Below are 25,111 nucleotides of genomic sequence, written 5' to 3' on the forward strand. Positions count from 1 at the left end.
ATGCACCAACATGACTGTCCCCCCCCCCCCCCCCCCCAACCCCAAAGGCAAATTCGAGTCCTTTGTACGTGCTTGCCACAAACGTAGGCATGGTACGTGCTTGGCATTTCAACGTGTTCAAATATTAATTTAGGATATTTGGTTTGTGTCTCAAAGATCTAAGTAAACACAGCCCACAGTTGACCTAAAGCTTTAAGGTAAATACCATTAACTTAATGGCACACTGGTTCATTTGTATCACTCAGTTTTGATGAAAGGCGTTTTGCCCGTGTTTTTTAATTATCTATGTTCAGTATATTCAGATGCAATGAACTTCATATAACAATATAGATAGTACATCGACATTTACAAAAAAAAAAACTAGAACTTTGTATTTATTTTTCTTAATAAAGGTTGATTAATGTTCCGAGGTTTTACTCCGAAATAAGAACATCTGACTTAATGTGGTATTGAAAGTCTTTATTTTAAAAAACTATATACGGCAACCGTCTTCAGATATAATCACAAGAGTCACTTCAAAAATCAGAATTAAAGAGAGAAAAAGATTTCGTTTCATAAAATACTGCAAAAACACATAGTCCCAAGCAAGAGATGTCAAAAGTAACTTTAGCAGAGTGGTCACACCACAGAATTTTCTCCAGAGTCCACAAAATGAAATTGTAGTTCTCTTCAAGTCCCCACGGTCACCAACATCAATTTTCACCCAACAATATCAGTACATCATTAAGACAAAAGCTTATAAGAATTAATAAAATGATCACCTTCAGGAAAATACTTTGATCTTTAAACAAATTCTCTTAACTAATTCTTAAGGAAATATATGAAGATCAGTCTGGAGAATCTGTATGCGGATATCGGGGCTTGGATGGTTTACGCGTCCACATGGTTACCAGCTTTAGCTCACCGTCTGAAACGTCCGAAAATGTTGTACAATAGTCTATCCCGCAACACTACAACTAAAGGAAAATTTCCCATAAATCGATGCTTCGTCGATAAGAGAGTCAAGAAAAGTAAGTTTCTAAAAAAGAGTCATCTTTCATGTTATTTCGAGAACCACTAACTACTTGTTCGTCTTTCCTTCGTTTGCAAGATATTCTAGCCAATAAACCGCATAGTTTTGGAATGATAAAGCGCTTTTTAGCAATGCGTTTGGTGAAATTTGCGCGACGCACAGTTTAGGGGTCTGCCTTTAAGGCTGCAATTGATGAAGTTGGCACAACTTCATCAACATGCACTCTAAGGGTCAGCCACATTAGATTAGAGAATGTGCGCTCTGAGTGGCGGGCTGAATAGCTGCGAGGCATTCAGTAAAGGAGAGGCCACGCAATAAAAAAAAACAAAAACAAAAACAAAACCAAAACCCAAAAAATTTGATTTACAACAAGCCTCCATTTCAGTTCCTCAAGATTGCCTAAATTAAAAACATTTCATTAGGTGATTTAAACACCTTTAGGATTGGAACATTAGCACGCGATACTAAAAATAATGTAAAAGGGTGTAAATGTAGTATAAAGATATTGCAACATGTAAACGCAATATACATCAACAGAAAACGTATAGAAATTTTTACAACTTTATAATAGTTTAACAAATTTCAATCTCAAATAAAATCTTAATTGTAATATTACCCTAACAATCAATTATATGAGAAATATTTTTACAATTGATTTCTTAAACAGTTACCAATGCGAATATTAACAACTATATATGGTCATATATACTCTATCCAGATACCACTATTAAAAATATGTAGATATTTTATATAGTTTAGTAATTTACATGTAGCTATTTGCACCAACGTCAAGGAGATTTCTCTTCCAAGATAATTTAAAACATTTCAGCATTTTTAAGTCTCACTTTCGCGTCCTTTACGCATTGCAAAAGTCCTAGAATGTGATCAACCTTTGTTCAGTCTGGAAGACTGATTTTTTCAGAGAAGGATGCAACAAGTGCTTGAACTTCGCGATAGCTTATCCACGCAGTAGCTATCAGTTTCGCCCGGAGGACATATACACTTGACTTCTTTTTCCAAGAGCTGTCACTAAACCGCCTTCTAGTCCTGTTTCAACATCAACCCGGTAAATTTGGAAGGGTTATAACTTCAAATTCGTCTTCATCCTGCGACAAATAACAAGAACGAAACCTTTTAAGCCGAAAAAAACCTTCACTTCCGAAACGAGGCTAAGTGCAAAATCTTTCTTGCGAAAATGAGTTTCATTTGCATGAGATTACAAAGTCATTTTCAAATCAATCGTTTGGTACTTAGCCTCGCTCTGAAACAGAGGCTAGGGGCTACTCGGAAATGGCCTGTTGTAAGCACAAGTAAACGTGTTTGCAAACGCAAGAAAACAAGCAAGGGAGATTAAACAGTCACGCGCAAAACCACAATGAAATGACATAGAGACCAGAAATTAAACAAATCAGTTTCGGGTCTTACTGAGAAAGGCAGACATAAACCAACCTCTTCATCGGCTTGTCTGATAGTGTTTCGTTGATAACAGTTTTCGCAAACTCTTTCAGGGTTCATGTAACCAAACTGGGGCAGAGGAATCTTCTGCTTTGTACAGTCTCTACAGAATACTTGTCCACACGCTCTGCAAATACAAAACATATCTCGTATTAGCCCATACAGCTGATAGCGGGGCGGTGTAGCAGAGTTAACGAGGGTCGCTGGTTCGACCCCTACTCGCAACACCTTATACCGCCCGGCACAATGCTGACGTCCCGGATGTCATGAATAGCAACGGGAAGTTAGATGTCTCGTTTGGTGGAACGATTCTTTCTCACACAATGAATCTGGATTCCTTTGTTTTACGTCCCACTGCACGAGTTTGTCAAGTCAGGGCACTGAAAGAGAGGAAATACCAACTTCCGGTTGCCATTTTTTACGTCTGCGACGTCAACGTTCTCGTTGCTTAAGGTCCCTTTAACAATGACGGCCAACACAGTTCTCTTTCACACCATGTGTCTGATGTCAAGAAACCTAGTTGTACTTGCGTTACGTTAGGAGTTATAGGTACTAACGGGAGACGTTAGGAGAGGGAATTTGATTTCCTAGCTTGAGAATACAGCCGTTTCTCCACGCTCCTCGCCGCTAGAGCTCTAGCAAATAGGAGCGAGGATAGACGGCAGTATTCGCGGGCTAGGGATTTACAGGCGCTGCGAACATTTGTCTTCGGGGTGGAGCTGCGGGATGAGTCAAGACCCCGCAGCCGTCAAGCAATCCCGTCAGCTACGCAGGATAGACTGGACGGAACTCCGCATGGGAGCAGCTACTTAAGGCGTAAGATAATAGACCTTTTTAGCTTATATGCCGCTTTGTTTTCCCATTTGAGACCACGTGATGTTACCCCAGAGAACTGTTTCTTTCAAATTTTGTCCTATGCAGGCGCATCCAAGAGCATATGTATGCATGGTTTATGAAAAGACAAAAGGCTAATTCCCTGGAGAACATCAAGGGGGTCTGAATTGGAAAAACAAAACATACAAGCCTATTTCAAACACCCCTTTCACAAGAGACCTACGTCGTCACTGGACGTCGTGATCACTGGCGAGAGCAACTTTGCAGCGGGCGAGCGACCCTCTCGGCCCAGCTGCTTATAAAGCAACTTAAGATTGAGTACGAATTTTCTGGGGAATACCCGTTATTTCGAAGAATTTTGACCCGGCCGATTAACGAGTATAGGAAACACAATGAAAACACGAGAAAATCTTTCGGTCCTCGGGGGACGGGTGCAGAATAGTCACACTAAGGGCCTGTTTACATGTGGCAGGTCACATCACCTAACATGTAAAGGTGATCATATTAAAATGGGAGATTATATGGACAGGCGGGTTACCTCACCTAAGCGGGTTACTTCACCTATCTAGGGTCCCCCACCTTCAGGTAAACAGGCCCTTAATCTTTATGCTTTATGCAACTGGGCCCTGGGTCTGAATGAGTTTGTAAACAAGTGTAACGGTACGGATACGCACTGACAGGATTGTGGTAACTAAAGGGTAACTTTGGGCTAATTCTAGATGCATGGTACATATCTTCATGTGTAGGAACGATGACTAACCTGCAGTGGTGCTGATCAGAGGCAATTCATAGTGAAAACAGAAAAAAGAAAACCAGTTAGTGGGAGGTGTTAACAAGTCACAACCAAATACTTATGTGGCGTAAAGAATCAAACCATTCACAGAAAAAAAATGCTTGAAATAATACCTTTCTCCTAAACTGAGTGAATCGTTGCTTGCAGTCGGCACATTCTCGGGCTCGATCATCCGGGACCCAAATAACCGAATCCAGTGGCTTACTGACAACCGGCTGAAATTAACAAGCAGCAACAGTACATGTCTTTATTGGCTAACAAAAAAGGAATTATTTTATCATAAAATTTTGTTGTTGTTGTTGTTATTGTTTTTTGCTATTTGTTTGCCCAAGAAGCACTTAAGAGTTCTTAGAAACGTGTGTCCGTGCGTTCCTAGTCTCCCTGGCAGACGTTCTTGGGGTTTCGTCACGCGTTCCTGCCCCACGTTCGTTGGGGGAGGATTGCGTGACGAGCCAAAAGAAGGTCTGCGTGGAAGGCTAGTGCGTTCCAGATCGAATTGGAATTTGGAAGTGTTGATTTTTGAGGAGAGAGGAAAAACGGAGTACCAGGAGTAAAAACCTCACTGGTGGGAGGCGAGTGCTCTCACCACTGCCCCAACCTTGCTCCCTTATCCTCACAACTGCTTTCTTCAAGGGGTAAGGCTAAGGCCATTTACCAGTCACGCGGCGCTCGATTGGTAAATGGCGCAATGTGGGTCACTCGGCCGTTGTTCTGTAAAAAAACCGGCAATGTTGTCATCCTAATGCGGCCTTTGTGACTGAGCTAAGCCATTGTAACACCACAATGAAAAGACTCTATGTGCCGCGGTATGGCATGTCTAAAGCTACGGTAAAACGGGCGACAATAACGTGGAAGTTATTCTCCAACATATCTGCAAAACGAGTTGAATAGCGATGTTGCCCATTTTAACACTTAGGAATCAAACCTGTCTTGCAGCGAATCAGGTTGTTGCAAGTTGCGTGAATACTGACTTTTGATTGGATAAAATTACGCGGGAGTTATGCCATACTCGGGAGTTACGTCACTTCCTGCAAAACAGGTTTGCCTTGAGCCGGTAAAACGCGCAACATGAACAGATTTTGTTGCAAAAAAGTAGAACTACTCTCTACTTTGTTCAACAAATTTTCGCAACCTGTAACAACCTGATTTGTTGAAAGACAGGTTTGAAGGAGGCAAGTAAAACGAGCAACATTGCTTTTCGACTCGTTTTGCAGCAATGTTGCAAAAGAAGTTGCACGGTTTTGTTGCCCGATTTACCTTGGCTTGACATACCGTGGTATGGTACAGTACGTCTACAATACCGTATATCGTATATCAAAATAACTTGGTCAACAGATTATTTCACTGAGTTTTTTTCAACAAGTATGTTAAACGTCGTTTTTTCCACCATGAACAAGTTGTAGGAAAAGATTGTGACTTGTCTTACTTCATTGTCGCCATCTTCATCCTGAATAGCGGGATCTTGTGTTGACCAAGCGGTCTCGTCGTAACGTAAGAAGTAATCAACCCACAATTGAAGTCTTCTTGGATTTGAAACAGGAAATAATGTCTGAAAACACAAGTAATGCAAGAAAAAGATACGGGAACCGTTTCTCGAAAGTCCCGCTAACGTTTCGGGCCCGAAATCAAATATTCAAATCAAAAGCGCGGGTCCTGGCTGATAGTTTTATCATATTATTTGCAAAACTATTGATACCTCGATCTTTAATGTAAACAACAACAGCTCTCCGGGACCGTTTATTATCGGGACGAGCCCCAAGTGGTGGTTACTGTACCCAGCGGAGCAGTCTTTCCCCGGGGAGAGCGAGCATGGGGAGCGAGAAGGAGCGAAAAGAGAAGCGGGAAATACAAACAGCAATGCACAAGATGACGTAAATGTCTGAATCGGTCTGCCAAACATATTTTCCAAAAGTTCCTGGTGCGACAATTTCGCGGGCGGTCTGAAAAATGTCTGGACTTGTCGGCAGGCGTTTAGGGATAGTTCACAAGAGCGACGCAAAGGCAAGCGAAAGCAAAAGAACAAGAAAACGCGTGTGAACTGATTTACTGCGAGCGCCAACGCAACAAATGGAAACTTTTCCTTTTATTAAGATGGCGTTAACGCTTGCATGTGCATTTCTCATGAACTAGAACAACGCAAACTGAAACACAAATGTTCGACCGCCATGTTGGGATAAAGGACGTTCCACTGCGCGTGGATACCTAACTGTGATGGGGTCGCTATTAGCGTTGCTAATTGTAGCCTGCTCCAGGCGCTCAGATTGTGGGGACGGTGCAAATAGATGTAAGCAGAAAAACAGCGAGGGGGAGGGGTAGGGAGAGAGAGCGAAGGTTCCCCCCTCTGTCCCTCTCCCTATCTACCTCCCCCGTTTTTTCCCACACTCTGACTTCGCGCCACGCTCCAATATGTGAACGCCTGGAAAAAGCGATGCTAACTATAAAAGCTGCGTGCGTGTGGTTGCGTTTGCATCGGCGCTCGTGTCGCTCGTGTGAACCAGCCCTTACCTTCCCCCTTCTCTACCCGCCAAGATCCCCTGTTACGTTTGACATTTATTTTTTTAGCTTTTGCTCTGCCTCACGGGTCTCATATATGCTCTTTGAAAAGGAACCAGCCGACTATACAAAAGCTAGGGTTACTTTGTATTTCTGGTCGAATTTAACAATAAAATCCGTCAAACCTCGGTGTATTTTTTGTAGGTTGGATTACGGAAACTTTCTTCATCAGCTTTTAAGTGAGCCCAAAGTGATACTGTGACAGTGGGAACTGAAAGCTTCTGTCGATCATGTATGTTATTACACAGGAAATTCCCAAACCTGTAAAAGAAAGACACTTTGCTGCACACACATCACTGTGATGTAACTGAAGACCAATGTAATTTTAAAAAATGACAATATTTAAAACCAAACGTCTAATCTAAGACTCGAAATGAGTCTATGTTGATGCACTTTCTTAAATTTCTGCGATGATAAGGGCATCGGTTTAAAAAAACGACCCCGAGTCAATTGGCCAAAGCGGCAAACTGAATACCATAACGTTCTTTAAACTATTTTTTTTTGCTCGGTGAATGCATTGCAAGTGCAAATCGTGTAAAGAACAAAAGATAACGCAAAAGTCGGGTTTACATGATCACCACCCAAACGGGAAGTTAAAGAATGTAATGATATTTTCCGCTTTGGGAATTTTTCCATCCCTACGGTATATCGAAAACAGCCCAAGCAAATACTGTGTCATTTTGATAAGAATGCGAGGATTGTAAAACCAAACGAAATCATCAGTAAAACCGGCATTGTGAACTAAGCTTAGAAAACATTCACCTACCATTGAGAGTTAACATGCTCTGCTATCCTAACTAAATACATTGGAATAAATTCAAAGGCGGTTGGAAACTGCTGTAAAATCTGTAAGACGATAAAAATTGAATTAAAAACTGGTCTGTCAAAAACAAACGAAACGATCAAAAATTCTCTAAAACAATCAGAACTCGAGGGAGAAAAGTAAAAAAACAGAGAACACTCAACAAAAGAAAAACGCGGGAAGACATGTAGCTGGTAACATGGATACTATCCATGCTGGTAACAAGAACAAGTCAAAGATACGCACAGGAAAATATGTAGCTAGTAAAAGATGGGAAGAGTGGGGAAAATGTAGCTGCCGGGTAACATGGTTACTATCCACCCGTCATCCACGCTAGTAACAAGAACAAGTCAATGATGGTAAAGGATAAAAAGGGCGGGAAAATATGTCGCTGGCAACAACTGGTTGCAGATGGAAAGAGCGGGAAAAATGTAGCTGCCGGGTAACATGGTTACTATCCATGCGGATCTATGCGTCATCCATGTTGGTAGCAAGAACAAATCAATGATAGGCAAAGAATAAAAACCGCGGGAAAACATGTCCCTGGCAGTGCTGGTAACAAGCGCCGAGGACACGCAACGACAAAAGCAAATTAAAACAAACAAAAAGGTTATTCAGAAGTCATAAGGGATAAGAGAGATTTACAAACACAAACAAACTAACCTGCCACACACAGTCCAAGAACTGTAAGAACACGGGAGACCGCTGACTAGGGCACGATAGATGACCAAGTCTGTCCCGGAATCGGTGACCAAAGGATATCCACTCTTTTTCTATCAAAACCTGACAACGGCAATAATGACAGCAACGACAAAATTAATCGAATGCTTCAAAGGAAGAGGAACTTGAAGAGCAGCTGAAGTCTCGAACTATAGGAGCTCTCTGACTGGAAATTGCACAGCCGGTTTCTCAAACAAGAAACGCGCATGTGCGAATTCTAGAAAAACGCTATCGTGTTGTTCCCTTAGAGAATAAACTGTGCTCTACAAAGTCTCTCTCCGCCCCAGGTTTTCCTTGAAATCTCCCGGTCATTTACGCCACGGAGTAGTTTGGTTTCACGTGGCTTAAATGCGACCTAGTACCCGCATAAAGCTTGTCAATGTGGGTTAGGGGCTATTCAAATGATACCGGAACGACTTTCATTCTGGAACGAGTTCATTCCATCTCTATATATTCCTCTGTATTTTACCGACACGAAATTTCGTCCCCGAACAAGTCATTCCGGATTGAGCTTTTTCTGATTTTCAATCCGACTGAAATTCTCGTTCTGGTACGAAATTTAATTCTGGTATCATGTAAACTGAAACTGGGAAACTTCGTTCCGGATTGAATCTGGCAAATCGTGTAGTCTGCATTCTCAACCCTAGTGCTTACGCTTCTGACTCCGCTTCTCACTGGCCGTCATGCACAGAAGAACTCTGGGGTCGAGATTGGTATAGTTTGGGGCAAGTGACGCATGCGTATCTGGTCTGGCGCAAAAACCACGCGGGCGAGAACGCCTTAGGCTGAGCCGGACAATTTAATTATGTGAATGCAATGCGAACTTCACACTGGAACGAAACTCCTTCCGTAATGAACGTCATTCCGGTATCATATAAACATCTCCTTAGATACTTATGTTTCTGACTGCACTGTACCTGCAATCCTGTAATTGTCCGGTAGTACGGGTCCAAAAGCAGTTGAGCAAGTGACGTCAGTTGTGACGTACGATCCCATCCGTCACTGCAATGCACGAGGGCAGCGGCACCTTTATCGACAAACCTGGCAATTGTTACAGCCCCCTAAGACACAAGTAAGAGATGCAACAACCACAATGAATTTATCTACATGAAGCTGTGTTGGTAAAATAACGTCTAAAATTGACTAGGAAACTGACGCGTTTTTTTTTCTTTGGCGGGGGGGGGGGGGAGCCAGGCAGGGGGGGGGGGGTGGATAGATTACAATCAACTCTCTCTTTTTAAAGGCGGACACCTTTGGGATCGCCACTATGTTATTGTGTCCGTCTTAGAGAGGCGTCCGTCTTATAAAGAGTCAAACTGAAAGGAGTAAAGAAAGGCAGGGACCTACTCTAGTTGACCATTTTAGCGAGGTGTCTGTCTTAAGGGTGTCCGTTTATAAGAGAGATATCACTGTCATCAATACACTTAATATGACTGATAATAACGTTTTGTTTTGTTTGCAAAAGTGGTCTCTAACACAGGTACTCGGATAATGATCGTCTGCTTTATTCCGTAATTTACCTTGAGTATAGAAGTGATGTACGCAAGCCATTGAGTGGACTCCAGGTGCGACAGCCATTTTTTCTGTGCTGAGGACTCACACACTCCCTGCAGCCTGTACAAACTATCGCGTACAGCATGAATATTAGGAATATCAAGGAATAACAACTGGCAACCCTGATAACGGTTTATAGTGTCTTCTGTTCCCTTCCCCTGCAATACAAAAAAAAATACAACTTATTAACTGGGGACACAAGGTAAGAGAAACCCGGGGACTGGAAGCGTTTCGAATGCGCAGACTCAAGGCTGAACCCTTACGTCTATCTACCTTCTATCACTTAGTATTAACGCTGGCATTTTCTCTGCTAGTAGAGTCTATATTTTATAGCTCAGTGGGGGGTCGGAGATCTCATAAACCCTACACACTGAAGAGACCTTAAGTTAAAGTTTTAGAAAACATAATTGCAGTTCTTTTTTCTCACTTCTTTTCTGACTAAATTGCAATTTTTGGCTTCCTTGCTTCTTTATCTTATGGCATTTCCATGGTGTTTCCAAAACAATAAATTAAAGCTAGCTATTCTATATCAGTGCCTACCATAATCACTATAACACAACGATCACACGGTATCGGGCGGACAAATTTTCGACCGGTTGAGACCTAGAGACGTCTAGCCGTTCAAAGTTGCGTGTGAACAGAGCGAGAATATTGAACGATTTTGTGTGAACTAAGTCGCTTCTAGTCAAATTTTTCAGCCGGTCGAAAATTCGTCCGCTGCCGTGTATACGTGGCCGAAATCGGTGAAAAACATAATCGAAGCTCTATTTTCACAAGTTTTTAAAATTCCTTTCCAACTAAATTGGCTTTCCTATTTCTAAACGGCACCTAAAAAGGCTTTAAAGATAAATGCAGAGAAGACCATCACAGTTAAATACGCAGCTTATGCAGTAGCGAAAAGAACGTCTGAAAAGGCTTTTCTTCTACTTAAAAAGCGATAACAAATACTTTATCTAAACCTCACGAGGTGTCCGACCGCCTTCTGAGATATGGAATGCAGACCTTATCTCTTGAGGAACGTCATTTTTAGTTTCAAAATAAAGAGGAGACTGCATAAGTGAGCAACAAACCTTTAACATATTTCCGCCGGCAGCGAACATCGACCGTGCATCAAATATAACAAGCTTGTCCGTGTACTTGTTACATGTTCTTGCCTTACTTATGACAAGCTCATCGTCAATAGAATTCTGAACAGGTACAGGGGTAAAAGATGACAAAGCAAACCGTTAATCAAAACCAAAGAAATAGAGAGATTAAGAGTCACTTTTACGCCAAACGGCAGACGTGAATTTGTACCACGAGACCAAGTTTTTCCCTTATGTTCCCTTTACTTGTAATGCTTCTACACAAAAATAAGTAGTTTTATGCCGGTTATAACCATAGGAATCGTTCGGGACTGTTTTTATCTGCTTATTTTCTATTCTGAGAAGTTCTCAACTTGAGTCTGACGTTTGCCGTTTGCAGTAAACGGGAATCTTAATCTCTTTCAGATGGGAGGGGGGGGGGGGGGGGGCGGTCATCCAGACCTTCAGATAAGAGGTGGGGGCCCGGTCTTGAAAAAGATGTCAAAATTTTTTGGGAGACGATTGTAGTCGTAATATATGGACGGTTTCTTTCCCACTATATTTGATCCAGTTCTGTTCTCTATCCAGGATTTTGACGCTTTTTTTATAAGGAACGTATGACCCTGGTGTGTCCCACAAAAGATATTTTGAGACCAAGGAGAAGGATCGTCTGAATCGAGGAAGTTTGCTGACTCTCGTTATCAACGCTTTTTCCGCTTCTCCAATGTACTCTGTACTCCACTCAGTCTTAATATTCCTCACCATGTCCTTCTCCTTCACATTTGATGTAAAAAACTGGTTCCGCCAAATAAGGATTTCTGCGAGATGAGGATCATTTGACACAAGGAAGTCTCCCTTTCAAGGTTCTTTCCGGTTCTCCAATGTACCACATCCTAAATTGTTGATATTCCTCACCAGGTCCTCCCCCTTCCTGGTCCCGACATTAATTGATTACGCCGGGGGGTGGGGTCCTTGGGGTCTATTCAAAAGCTGCCTGAAGGTATTTCCCGCGAGTTGTGGTGGTGAGTGAGTCTATAGCTCTTAAATTAAACATTTGACAGTGAGTGTATTAGGCCAACAGTGTATATGGGAAATTAAATAAATGTATCGCGTCCCAATTTACCTTAAACACAGGACCAGTTTTTGGCTGTGCACACCTCATAATAAAATTTCCTTTTTTAGCATTGTACCAGCAAAGGACAGGAAGACGGCCCTGTTAAAACAGAAACAGAATAATTGGACTGACGAACAACATGATCATGTTCGTGATTTACTGGCAAATAAGCGCATTTACCGACTGTAGAAAGTCAAAACTCGAAATTCTTCAAAAAAAACATTCACACACAAACAATTGAAAATACCTTGCTTCGAAATGAAGCACAGCATCTTAATGTAGAGTCCTGTAAATAATAACAACAAAAATACCTTTCATCGTCAACAATAAAAATACCGTAACCAGAGTGCAAGTTAACACATAGGCTTCATGTACAGGCAGCACTAAAATATAACAAGCAGCCCTAAAATATGACAATTCTTGACACTCCGAGCGGAAGAAAATCAACTAAACAGTAAGCTGTTTGGACGCAACGGATTACACGGGCAGCAAATTCATGCAACGGCTTTTTGTGCCACATTGCAATACTGCTCGTTTCAACAGTCGCGCGAGCAATTCGTCGCCCGACCGTAGAATAATTCTTTGTTATAGGTTGCACAAATTGTTAAGCAACAAGTTGCTGGCACAACACTGTTGCGCAACAAGATGAGCGCGCGAATGGTAAAACAAGCAACATTACTATGCCACTCGTAAAACAACAATGTTGTGCAAAACGTTGCACGAGTTTGTTGCCCGTATTACTGTAACTAAACCCTTAACCAGCGATAACGCAACAAATTCGTGCAACTTTTAGCTCGAAACTGATCGAACGACAAGGTTTAGTTTTCGGGTGACATTTTGCAATGTCTTTTGAGCACAGTTGCGCAAAGCAGAAGCTTTGCAACCAGTTGGCACAGCCTGAAACAGACATGTTGCTCGCTCGGGTGGAAAAACAAGCAACACCCCTCATCAACTTTTAACGCAAAAAGCCTGCGTAGCCGGTGAACTCAGTGAGTGCTTTTTGGAAGTGGAGCCATCGCTCGTAGCGAGAGTCGAAGACGCGAGGGATTACTGGAAGAGGCGAGACCAGGATGGAAAATCCCGCGCCACCTCAACTGGACACATCTCCATTCTTTCCAAGGGTGCTTTTGTGGTCTTTAACAGCCGAGCGCGAGGAATAGCACCTCCCCCTCCTACACCCCCACCCCTCCCCCCTAATCCCTAATTTTACAATTGTCACTGACGGTGCAATCCACGAGTCACCTTTTAAAGCATAAACACTAGATAAACTTTACCTGTATTTCTGCAGGCACATAAAACAGGGGAGGATACGAATTACAAAGCAGGAACTGCTGATTGACAACGCTCACACGCCAGGCATCAGATACCTAACAAATATACAAATATAAATAAATGATCTCTACAAAAGTGTTTAACACCCATTGATAATTGATGAAAAGGGTTAAAAATACAAAAGGAGGCCTAAACCTACCCCAAAGCTTTAAGAGGGCCACAATTTCACGCATGCACACGACCACATTAACTGTATAAAGTGTGTAAAAAGCTACCTCTATTGTCCTTCTTACAGTTCAATGCCACATTTGAAAAACATGGGTACGTTTAACGTGCATGAGCTATTTTGAATGCTTCAGTGTAACCGTACCAGAAATCGAATCTTTTAATCCTAAATTTAGACTATCTTTGTGTGAAACTGGGTATTGCTGTACATTAATGAAAACGCGAAACGCTGCACACAGCTGAGTCGATCCTCATACTATAGATTCACTTTTCTTTGTCTTTCCTACGCACATCTGGTGCAAAATAAACAAACTGTGAAAGTACTATGAATATCAACTCACCAAACGTTGTTTAGAGGGAAGACTCGAAGGCTTTAAGGTTTCTTTATGGTTTCTTAAGATAATGTGGCTCGTCAAATACAGAATAGCTAAGAAATGTCACGATTTTCATCATTGTTGTAGATGGTTGCATCGTCTTTATTAACGATGTTGTCACGTGCTATTCTACTTAATGGTGATTCCCCCATTCATCCAGAACGTTTCGCATTACATCAGAGGTGTTAACATTTTTTCCGCACAGGCAAGCATGTTACGTGCGAGTGAACGAGGCAAACGCGAAAGGGAAAAGACAGAAAAGGCCAGAAGGGACCGTCATAATCTTTCTAAAGGACAGTAAAGACAACCTTTCCTCGCAGAGGCTGCAGTATAAACAAGCAAAGAAAAAAACAAAACACACACACGGAAAACAGTAGATAACATTTTTTGAGACGGATTTCAATATGATAGAGACTTTTCCCATTATGTCCACGCTTACAAGTAACAAAACGTAAGGGTGACCGGTGGTTTTGATACAAAGTCGTTTCGATACAAACTCAAGCAATGAAATTGCACAAAAAATTTCGATCACTTTAGATATAGTTTGCGCGTGAACCAGAAAAACATTTTGGGTGAATATTCTTCGTTCGTTAAGTCAAGTACCTGCAACTATCTACAACTCGACTGAATAAACTTGCATCGAAACGACTTTGTACCGAAAAGACCGGCAACCAGTGTAAGCACCTGCTGTCTTGCAAACTCTTCATGAAAATCATATACACTCCACCCACTTAATTCTGTATCCTTCGGAAAAGCCCTGCATAGAAGAGAAACACTTCCCAATAAAATTCACAGCGTTTCTACTCTAAACATCACACAGGAGGAATGCGAGAAACCGCAACGAGTGCAAGCAGAAGGGAGGGAGTTAAAAGGGGAGCATTCATGTTTCTTGCTATTCAACACGTGAATTCAGTGATCATTGTAAATCACATGCATTGTAAATGACTGCACGACAATATCGTGGAGAGACTGCATAAAAGCACCGCCCACACCCCTCGCTCAAAGGAACGTTGGACTAGGTAACATTTCATTTTGACTATACAAAGGATACATAGATCTCATGCATGGCATGCAATTAACACTGCTCTCCAAAGTTAAATAGACAAATGAGAGGCAGAAACATCTCCCATTGATGCCTAGCTAAAGCTGATATTGTGAACTTTAGGAAATTGTTATTCTTCACTTACTTCACATAATGCACTGACGGAGGGTTGTCCACAGCATTCAAAGCAAGATATTCTAATCTCTGATAAAATACACTGATGTAATAGTTCAGGAACCTAAAGGAAAAGACAAACAGTCATGACTTCTGCAATTAGATGTACTTTTAGCAATCTGCACAAAAAAAATGGGTGCAATTTAAAACCATGCACTAAATTGTGGAGCACAACAACCCTGATGCTCATACATCAATATATCAATAGCCTAAATTTGTACTCTTAATACTTACCATAAATTTGAAATGTAGTAGCATTGAAGTAAATCAGTAGCAAAGTTATTCAAGAAAACAATAATTGATTAACTATTATCAACAATTATTATTATACTTTAAACCACGTTTAACATAAACTGATTAAAGGGAGCATGAAACAATAACCTAGGGGAGCTCATCTGTGACAGCTATTATCGTCCTGTACAGAGCTACACTACAATCCTGGTCAAAATGTTTGGGACACTTTGTCTTTTATGCCTGGAAATTGCAATTCAAGTTGATCCCCCTCCCCACCCAGTTAGTGTTAGGTGTTATAATGACGTTCACTTGACACATCTTGCCCAGTTTATAGACCTATCTCTGAACGGGGAAGGGGGGTTGTGGGGGAGAAACCTTAGGAGTGTGTATTTCTGGTTACCTGCAAATTCCATACACAAAATGTGAAAAAAGGAAAGAGTCCAAAACCCTTTTGTAAGATGAATCATTTTTAGAGTATAAAATTAAATATTTACTACATAATGTATTGCTTACATTGCAGGCGGTATTGGCTCAGCCTTCAGTCTCTCAGCAACACTATTTATCGAGCCAGAAACAGCATTGAAAGCTGCAGCCAGTATTCCAGCACCTAGTACCCCTGATGTACCAGTGGGAACAAGAAGGGGTCCATCTGACTCATGAGAGCTCACACCTGCCACACTGCTACTGCTACTGCTGCTGCGAGACAAAATCTGAAAACTGCTACGACTGCTGGAATGTGTGATAGAGTGAGTGACATTTTCGGCTGAGTCATCTGTGGGGGGAACATCTAAGTTTTGGTTTGGCAGCTGTTTTCCTAGGAGGTGAAATTATTCCATAAATATGTACTCTGCCTACAGCCATTATGTAAGGTTCCACAAGAGGTTATCCCCAAATTCTGACCTCTAACTACAGATTAACCACCCCAAACTAAGGAAAGCACTTTAGGGGTCATTGACAGAGATTCATTGAAACATAACTTACATTTTTTGATAAGGGTCTGCAATATCAACAGCACCATGTAATATAACCATCAGCAACATATGCTAGGCTTCGTACATGTGCTAGGTACATTAGGAATTTTTGGGTGTGGATGTGCCACTGGGACCATGGAACACTTAGTTTATACCAGAGCTAGTTCAGTTGAATTTTGCCAACCTATACTAGAATAAACTCCCGAAGTTCTCCTCCCCCAACCTAGAGTAGCTGTTTTCCAGAAACTACTGAGGTCACTAGCGTAGTCCAGCCAAAACAAAATCAATTTGATTTTTTTATATTTTTGAGCGGCAATTCCCGGTTTCCCTAGTCTAGACTTAAATCTTCAACCAATTGATTAATTAAACCTTCAAGTCCTTCCCCATCAGAACCAACAGACTGCAGACTTGCTTGCTTCAGATACTCCTGATTGTTTGGTTGCAAAGAGGCAAGAAGTGAATCTGGACTGGACTGCATACTGTTGGGATCAGGAGGCATGTAAAAGGTGCTCAAATATTGAGGCTTGTTCATGAATATTAAACGGATTGTTCGGAAGTCCCAGCATTGCACAGTCAGTGTCTTTACATCAGAGAAACCAGCGTTGCCACTCACAGTTCTAGATACAACCTTAATAAGCAAAACGCAAAAAAAAAAAACATTTAAAATGTTATAGATAAGCACAAGAGATCAAGATCTTGATGTTGAAATTGATCATTAGAATTAGCGGCTGTTTTTAAATAGTTACTGTAAGTATTCAGGAAGAAGACAACCTTTCCAAAAATGATGCCACACTCAATGGAGAAAATAAAAAAGAAGGTCCAAGATGGCAGCTCCAAAGTGGCCTTTTTTTGCTTATGACAATCTAAGCGTTAAAGGGGCTATGTAGGGGCTCATTAATTTGTGGTCAAACACTTTTGAGGAAATGAGGCCACAATATGTCATTGTGCATACACTGTAAGGTCAAATACAGTTGAACCCTGATAACTCCAACTCAGATAACTCGAACTCCCCGGTAACTCGAACTAAGTCCAATTTCCCTTGGATTTCACCCCACTTTTCAGTCATTTTTACTCGCTTATTTCGAACTCGGATAACTCAAATTCTCCGCTAACTCGAACTAAATTTCCTTTCCCTTCATCAAATTTACCACGATAACTTAATTTCTGGTTCTTGTAACTCCACTCAGATGCCACCCCATTAGCCCTTCTTATTATATAAGGGTAAAAGGTGCAATGAAGAGATTACGTTTTATCTTAAGAAAATGCCTAATCATGTTACCGTTTCTGATGAAATAAGTTAAATTTGCACTACACTATACACTGAAGTACTGAAAAATCAGTAACTATCAATTCTTAACAAGGCAAATTGAATTTTTTCAATCAACCCTGATAACTCGAACGGTTTCTTGTTTTCCTTCAGAGTTCAAGTTACTAGGGTTCTACTCTAGAAGTGGTTATACAGTCATGGATCCTTGGCCCCAATCTCCCAGCCAAGGCAGCAGTCACACAATCATGTGGTCGGATCGGGAATAAGTCTACACCTCAAGCCACTAATCTAAGAGATCTGACACTAGCGCTTTAAAAGTGCAGGTATGAACAAAATCATTTGATACAGTACTTTCTCGTCTTCTCCTCTATCCACTGACTGAATATTGTTTAGTGCTACTGACATTGACATGTCCTGCAAGAAAAAATCCATTAGGTGCTATGGTATATGCACTGTATGCAACATTCATGACACATGTTTTAAAACTCCGATTCTAAACAATGTTATAGAGCATGACTGAGGTGCTTTAAGGCCCACTGGAGTAGCATGATTATACTTGAAGTGGCCTGATTAATACGTTAAGTTTATTGTAATGACCTTTTCAAAAAATCAATGAATAACTACTTTTTGGACTATTTTATATAAACTGAAGCATTAGGATTATGTAATAAATGGAAAAGCAAAATTTGTTGACAATTTTTTTACAGCCAAAAGTTTAAAGAAATTGCTTCTTTTTAAGTTACTTACAATATTATTATTATAAACAACTGAAATTATTTCAATACTCACATATGTATACCCAGCTGCAGTGAGACCAGACAGGTGACAAAGAATCACAAGCCTACAGAAAAAATTATAACATCAAAATTGGGTTTTAATTGAATCAGTTTCTCATAATCAATTTTAATTTCTGGGTAATCTCAACACTGCAAAGCATTAGTTTACCTAAAATTTGTGAGATACATTCTTCCAATGCCTCTGTGTTTACTGACTTCAATGACAACATCGTCAATAACCATTTCCACTTTTTCTGCCTCACCTGGAAAAATTATAAATATTTAACTTTACTAAGAAATACAGAACTTTACTACTATCCACACCTGGGCCAGGTTGTAAACCCAGGGTTAGTGCGACATTTGAATTCAGATAATTATGAAAGTTAAAAAAGCAAATTCAGTATAATTCTTTTTGTTTACAATTTGATGATTGGATACTCTGAAAGAATAGAAACAATGAACCGACAAAATGTTTTTGAACAAAAGAAATGGAAACCCGGATTAAAATTTAACCCCGCGTTAGCGCTAATCAGCCTTCGAACAAATGGGCCGTGCAGAACGAGATAGACATGGGGGAGCAAACAAAAATGACAGTGAACGTAAAGCAGTGAAATTCAATACAGTGTACATGCTTGAGGGTGGAACTAATTTTCACTCAAATAACTCACATAAGCCCTAGATCTGAGTTGAGTGATTTTTGATTCTAAAAAATCTTGCCTGGCACAGCCTCTTGGCCCTACCTGGGAAATCAGCTACAGCATCTCCAAATGCAACAGGAATCTCATATCCTGTCTTCTTCTTACAGATAGAGTAAAGCTCAAAATCAACACACCATCTTGGAATAGGCTAAAGATAAAAATGTAATAATAATAAAATTTGTTTAAATGTTTTACTCACATATACAGCTGTAGATTAATAAAAATATATATTTACAAATGCATTTGAAGACTACTGATTATTTGGGTGGTTAAATGATACTGGAGGGCTATGTTGGACTAGTCAGTTAGTTTGAAGTACCTGTTTAAGTAAACAAGTTAGTGTTAGAAGGCGCAGATCACATTTTCAAAACTAAAATGTTATCGAATATGAGCTTACGTTTCCCTTAGCATAATTAGCCGGACTTTCGGCATGAAATGCCTTTGAAGACGACTTTTTGGTGCAGACTATAAGTCCATAATACTCACCAGAGCCTGCTCGACACACCAGGATGACTTGGGTACATAAAAATAAATACCAAGCCTCATTAATTACGCAATTTATCGACAACATTTTTCCTTTGTTCTGTTACTGGAAATTTAAGCCGCCCCAGCAGTGCTTATGATCGAGATACTTGTAGCGTGCTATGTAAAGTTTATACTGCATGGCTGTACACGGCCATCTGAACTGATAGCTCAACAGCGAGAAGTGTTAACGTTTCCGTAGCAAATGTGATGCACGACAACCTTATTCCCAGAGTTCTCTTACAAGGTAGCACACATAAATGCACACTTACATGAAAGTTGCCCAAAGTACACTTCGGTAACACTTTCGCAACATTTTGGTAACAACGAAGATATGTCATTTTCATATTGGGCAGCAATTAAATCTTTTGATTTTGGAACTGAAGATAGTCCACGTCGAGTGAGTGATTCATTTGCATATCTCAACCCCACAGCGATAACTTAGTGAAATGCCCTTTTGGCATTCACAAGTTAAAAAAGATGCTTGTCCTCTTGAAATGTACTGGTGTGAAAATTTTTTTTTTTCGGTTGCTTATTAACATGTCTGGTCAAGATGACTGCAAACCGAAAGTCTGTCCAGACAAATGGTCATCTTGGCCAGACGTTGTCCACTGACCAGCCGTTATCACTATTCTTATCAACATCAATATCATTTTCAGTGTAACTGTACCCATTACTACTCAAAGAATGTTAATTCATACCTGAGAAGCTTTCAAAGTCAACTCTAGGAAAACTTCACCACAGATATTGTCTTTAGCAGAGCTTCTTCCTAGAGGATACCAACAAGCTGTTGTGTCTTCTGTTAAGAATGCTAGTGGAATTTGAATTCGCCCCATGAAATCATCACGGTTGAGAGTATCATAATCCCACAGATCAATCTGTATGTAGTGTTGGAGGCAGCAAAAGAGTGCATTCTCAACTAAAAATCAATGGAGAAGTCCAAAATTAATAATGTTATCGGGTAATATACCAAGGGCCCTTTCCATTTATCAGAACTGCCGGCCAGATTATTCTTGTCATAATAAGAATTTCACTTTTAATCAAAACTTATCCAGCCAGATCAGTCAAATCCTAAATAGTTGCTTGAAGGACATGGTTTTTCAACAAAATGTTTTGGAACAAGTCTATTTAATTGTCAAACTGACTGGTCTGGTCATGGTCCAGCTTGAAAGTTCTGACTTTTGGAAAGAGCCCTAACATTACATATTAGGTGCGTTCCTTTGAGATGATTCTGATCAGGATCAGTGATCCATGATCCAAGTGATCTTGGATCGCTGATTGTGATCCGGATCATCCCAAAGGAATGCACTCATCATTCCAAACATAAGAGCCATAAATTATCTATATGTTACTGGTCAAATTTGATTTCAGGTTAATTTTGATTTAAGGTGACTCAACCCAGTTTTTTTGGGGGGGTACCATCCTACTTTGAAGCTCTCTGGTATCCCCACCTTTACTTTTATCGTAAGTCTAACACATAGAATGGATAACATATAGATCAATCTACAATATAACATAAAATTTTTGGCGATCGGAGTAAATGTCATGTGGTTATAATGCCACACCCCTTTGAGGTCTGAGTCGAAAATCTGCTGTTGCCGGCATTTTTTCATGAAAATCTCTTGTCTACACATAGTGCGCATTAGTGCCTTGCGCTGAACAGAGTTTCACCAAAATCGCAAACACCCAATTCGAGAAATTCAGCGGTTTCCAAATTTAGGTCATAATTTATGCGAAAATGATAAGCAAACTTTACACGGATTATATCTAATAAACTATGAGATTCATCTCTTCATTTTGGGCATCGTTATAACAAATGGGTCCTTGCAAGTCAGCAAAATGCTTTAGGGCCTTGTAAATGCGCGCGATTTCGAGCAAAGCAAACATATAGAAATTATAGTTTTCGCTATTTGTTGATGTTTGTCAGTGTTTAAGAGTCTTTCTCACGAAAAAAGCATTTTCTTAAAAATTCGTAGTTTTTTTCCTTCAAATTTTTTCAGGGCGACAATTGATTAACTAACTACCTGGACTCTGAATTTAATGGTCATTGAAAAACTGTGACATTATCTTCTATAAGCCCAAACTTGAGTAAACATTGAAGATTTTTAGCGTTTTGGCCGAGTTTGTGCTTTGGGAGTTGTCTATTGTTTCTAGTCTGTCATTATACAGCATTCTTGTTCAGCACGCATGCAATGACCGCGCTTGGCTGACTTCCGAATGCTCACCGAGACACGATAATTTTGGTACAGTAAGACAGGCCACCGCGTGATACATGCAGTGTTTTCTAGATAGATGTTACAAACGTAAATATTCATCTAAATCATTTTCTATCAAGCACCTTCTAGAAAAGCAGGATAGAAAAGTATTTCGTAAGGTATCTGGCATAGACTGACACCCTCTAAGGGGACTATTACCCAAGAAGAAAGTATCGACTTACAATTTAAGGAATCGAACAAGTCAGTATCCGAAAGTTAATACAGATAGATTCAAGAACTCTTACATTAATAGCTTAATTTTTAAATACAATTTAGCTAGAGCGTTTTTTTTTTTTTTTTATTGTAAATAACTTAGATATATATACTTTTTACTCAAATATTGTAACATAAGATATGTATTTTTTATCTTGTGTGGAAATAAAGACTACTATACTATACTATATACATAGAGGTTTAACTCACAATTTTTAATCAATTCTCGTGCTTCTTGTGCCTTTGCAAAAAAATCAAGAAGTGCTACAGACTAAATCTACTTACTATTAAAAAATTATCATTTTTTCATAGGTTTAATGCAAGCCAATAATTAAACCAACTCGTGATATCATATCTCAGTGAGCATTCGGAAGTCAGCCAAGCGTGGTCATTGCACGCGTGCTGAACAAGAATGCTGTATAATGACAGATTAGAAACAATAGACAACTCCCAAAGCACAAACTAAGCCAAAACGCTAAAAATCTTCAATGTCTACTCAAGTTTGGGGTTATAGAAGATAATGTCACAGTTTTTCAATGACCATTAAATTCAGAGTCCAGGTAGTTAGTTAATCAATTGTCGCCCTGAAAAAATTTGAAGGAAAAAAAACTACGAATTTTTAAGAAAATGCTTTTTTCGTGAGAAGGGCTCTTAAACGCTGACAAACGTCAACAAATAGCGAAAACTATAATTTCTATATGTTTGCTTTGCTCAAAATCGCGCGCATTTACAAGGCCCTAAAGCATTTTGCTGACTTGCAAGGGCCCATCTGTTATAAGGATGCCCAAAATAAAGAGATGAATCTCATAGTTTATTAGATATAATCCGTGTAAAGTTTGCTTATCATTTTCGCATAAATTATGACCTAAATTTGGAAACCGCTGAATTTCTCGAATTGGGTGTTTGCGATTTTGGTGAAACTCTGTTCAGCGCAAGGCACTAATGCACACTATGTGTAGCCGAGAGATTTTTACGAAAAAATGCCGGCAACAGGAGATTTTTGACTCAGACCTCAAAGGGGCGCGGCATTATAACCATGTGACATTTACTCCGATCGCCAAAAATTTTATGTTATATTGTAGATTGATCTATATGTTATCCATTATATGTGTTAGGCTTACGATAAAAGTAAAGGTGGGGATACCAGAGAGCTTCAAAGTAGGATGGTACCCCCCCAAAAAAACTGGGTTGAGTCACCTTAACCTAGACTGACTCTTGATTCTCCTAGTCCCAGAAGACAAAAGAAATTGAGAATCAACCAAGGTTAAAAAATCTTAACCAGAAATCAAATTTGACTTGTGACATATTATATGTTTAAAGTTGGGTAATCAATCAATTTTGAAAAAATTTTCATTTGCTACAGCTGCTTAAAAACGTAATGACAGCCCTGTGTGACATTACAAAATGCAACATGCAGGAGTAGTTTGTTGTTGTGTACAACTCAAATTTTTTTTAAAGCTATCAAGGTATTCCCTCAAAATTCATGGCTGAATTGATTATACAGCTGTAGGTAAATCAGAGTCATCTTCTCACCTGGTTCATTCTGCATCAGCTGTGGTATGCCACTCATGTCAAATTGTAAAGTCTCATGCCAAGTTGGGTTGACCGTGCTATACCGTACAGATGTCCGCTGCTCTTGATTACCAACAATAACTATACAGTATGGATCTGATTTGCCAGTAGGGTCCATTACAGGAAGATTTCTCCCCTCAACAACTGTTACAAAGAAAAACCATTTCAAATATATGCGGCCATGTGCTTCAGCAGAAATTTGAAGCACAATTCTTAAACCGAAAGAAGACCTTCAAGCTAACAGCATCACCTAAAAAAGTTCCTAGAGCAAACCTGTAAATCCCTCTAAATGTATTTTTTCCCAGCAAAAATAATATTTTTTTACATTTTTTTCCATCTCCAAAAGGGCTGTTAACAAACTCTAGCCAAAAAGAATTTGCACAAAATATCTATCCCACAAAAAAAAGCCTTGAAAACAAGTCTACTGTCTTGCACTCATTATTAGCTGAATGGTCACGCAATGTCATACTTTCAAGTGATGACCTTAATGCAAATGGCTCGAGTATTGACACGGGACTTCCAGCTTATAATAGACCTGGACTTTGGATAGCCCTATCCAGGGGATAAGTATTAGGAAAACCTTATTGCATTATCCACTGGATGGAAATTTATCCGGTGGATAGTGTTAACCAACCTTTAAACAACTGAGGCCTGTATAATTTGTACGAAGCACATGGTCACCCATATTGTGCTCTTTCAACGTAATTTATTTATAACTTCTTGGTAAGAACAATATTTGGCTCATTTATGCAATGTTATGGAACAATATTTTATGGAACAATTATTTTTTGAAATATTTTTAAAGATAAATGAGCTTCTATGCAAATTTAACCTTTAAAGTTACATCACGTTTGTTCGCACAGTATTATTATAACTTTACTTTTTACGATTTTCCAATTTATAACCAAAACAGAGGTGGTTGCTATCAGAAAGGCAAATGCCATTATTCAACAACACCACCTTCAAAAGATAGAACGTTCCATTCCGCATTATGGTAATTTTAAGATAACCACCAGAACTGTAAACGTTGGAACAACAGTTCTCAGCTGGAATTTCGCCACGAATTCAGTAAAGCGAAAGAGAACATTTAATTAAAACTCATTAAGGTTACATAAGCTCACAATTTTGGCTATTGTACATGCATGCTCTTAAGACCAAAAAGAAGCGGGCATAAAACGACAATAGAACTCGCAATAAGCTATTTTTTGCTCGTCTCTATTGTTCTAAAAACAAGTTCATGGTAGGAATTTGGCTATTTTACCTGTAATGGTGAGTACAGCAGCACCGATGCCTCTTTTTCGTTGTTCGTCCAACAATCCAGCGAGGTTTTTGGAAGTGCTGGGAAGTCCGCCATCCCCACTGTCACTGCTTCCGGCACTTGGGGTACCATTCGGTACATAAAACATGACCTTTCTTTCACAGAATAACTAATATAACCAAGGGTTTCAAAAGGAAAAGGTTTTTTCTCCTACCGCGGCCCATTTTTCTCGGAATGCTCTCTTCAGCAGTGTTCAGACGTGTGTTTTTGGACGTGACGTATTACCGTGACTGAATATACTTCGTGACCTCAGATTTTGCCTCGTTCCGGTCCTAGGCGATAAGAAACCTCGTTTTC

At 39.9% G+C, this 25,111-nt stretch overlaps 1 protein-coding gene across 3 annotated transcripts; it reads right to left on the reverse strand.

Annotated features, from left to right (window-relative positions):
* Positions 1-1,454: 1,454 nt before the first annotated feature.
* LOC140941368 (uncharacterized) lies at positions 1,455-25,049 on the reverse strand. 3 transcript variants are annotated; one of them, XM_073390356.1, is made up of 25 exons: positions 24,758-25,049; positions 23,458-23,640; positions 20,158-20,375; positions 18,977-19,082; positions 18,406-18,499; positions 18,250-18,301; positions 17,812-17,874; positions 16,563-16,821; positions 15,736-16,036; positions 14,960-15,052; positions 14,457-14,529; positions 13,176-13,268; positions 12,149-12,187; positions 11,911-12,000; positions 10,794-10,910; positions 9,690-9,881; positions 9,087-9,230; positions 8,113-8,232; positions 7,414-7,493; positions 6,773-6,908; positions 5,521-5,643; positions 4,208-4,309; positions 4,062-4,072; positions 2,462-2,594; positions 1,455-2,118 (listed from the first exon to the last, which is right to left on the reverse strand). In XM_073390356.1, the coding sequence occupies exons 1-25, from the start codon at positions 24,900-24,902 to the stop codon at positions 2,071-2,073; spliced, it is 3,015 nt and encodes a 1,004-aa protein (XP_073246457.1). In that variant the 5' UTR covers positions 24,903-25,049; the 3' UTR covers positions 1,455-2,070. The 3 variants fall into 3 exon arrangements, with proteins under 3 accessions (XP_073246457.1, XP_073246459.1, XP_073246458.1); XM_073390358.1 differs by lacking the exon at positions 17,812-17,874; XM_073390357.1 differs by lacking the exon at positions 12,149-12,187.
* Between the last annotated feature and the right edge of the window lie 62 nt (positions 25,050-25,111).

This window comes from Porites lutea, chromosome 6 (assembly GCF_958299795.1).
Source record: "Porites lutea chromosome 6, jaPorLute2.1, whole genome shotgun sequence".
In the NCBI taxonomy this organism is placed as follows: domain Eukaryota; kingdom Metazoa; phylum Cnidaria; class Anthozoa; order Scleractinia; family Poritidae; genus Porites; species Porites lutea.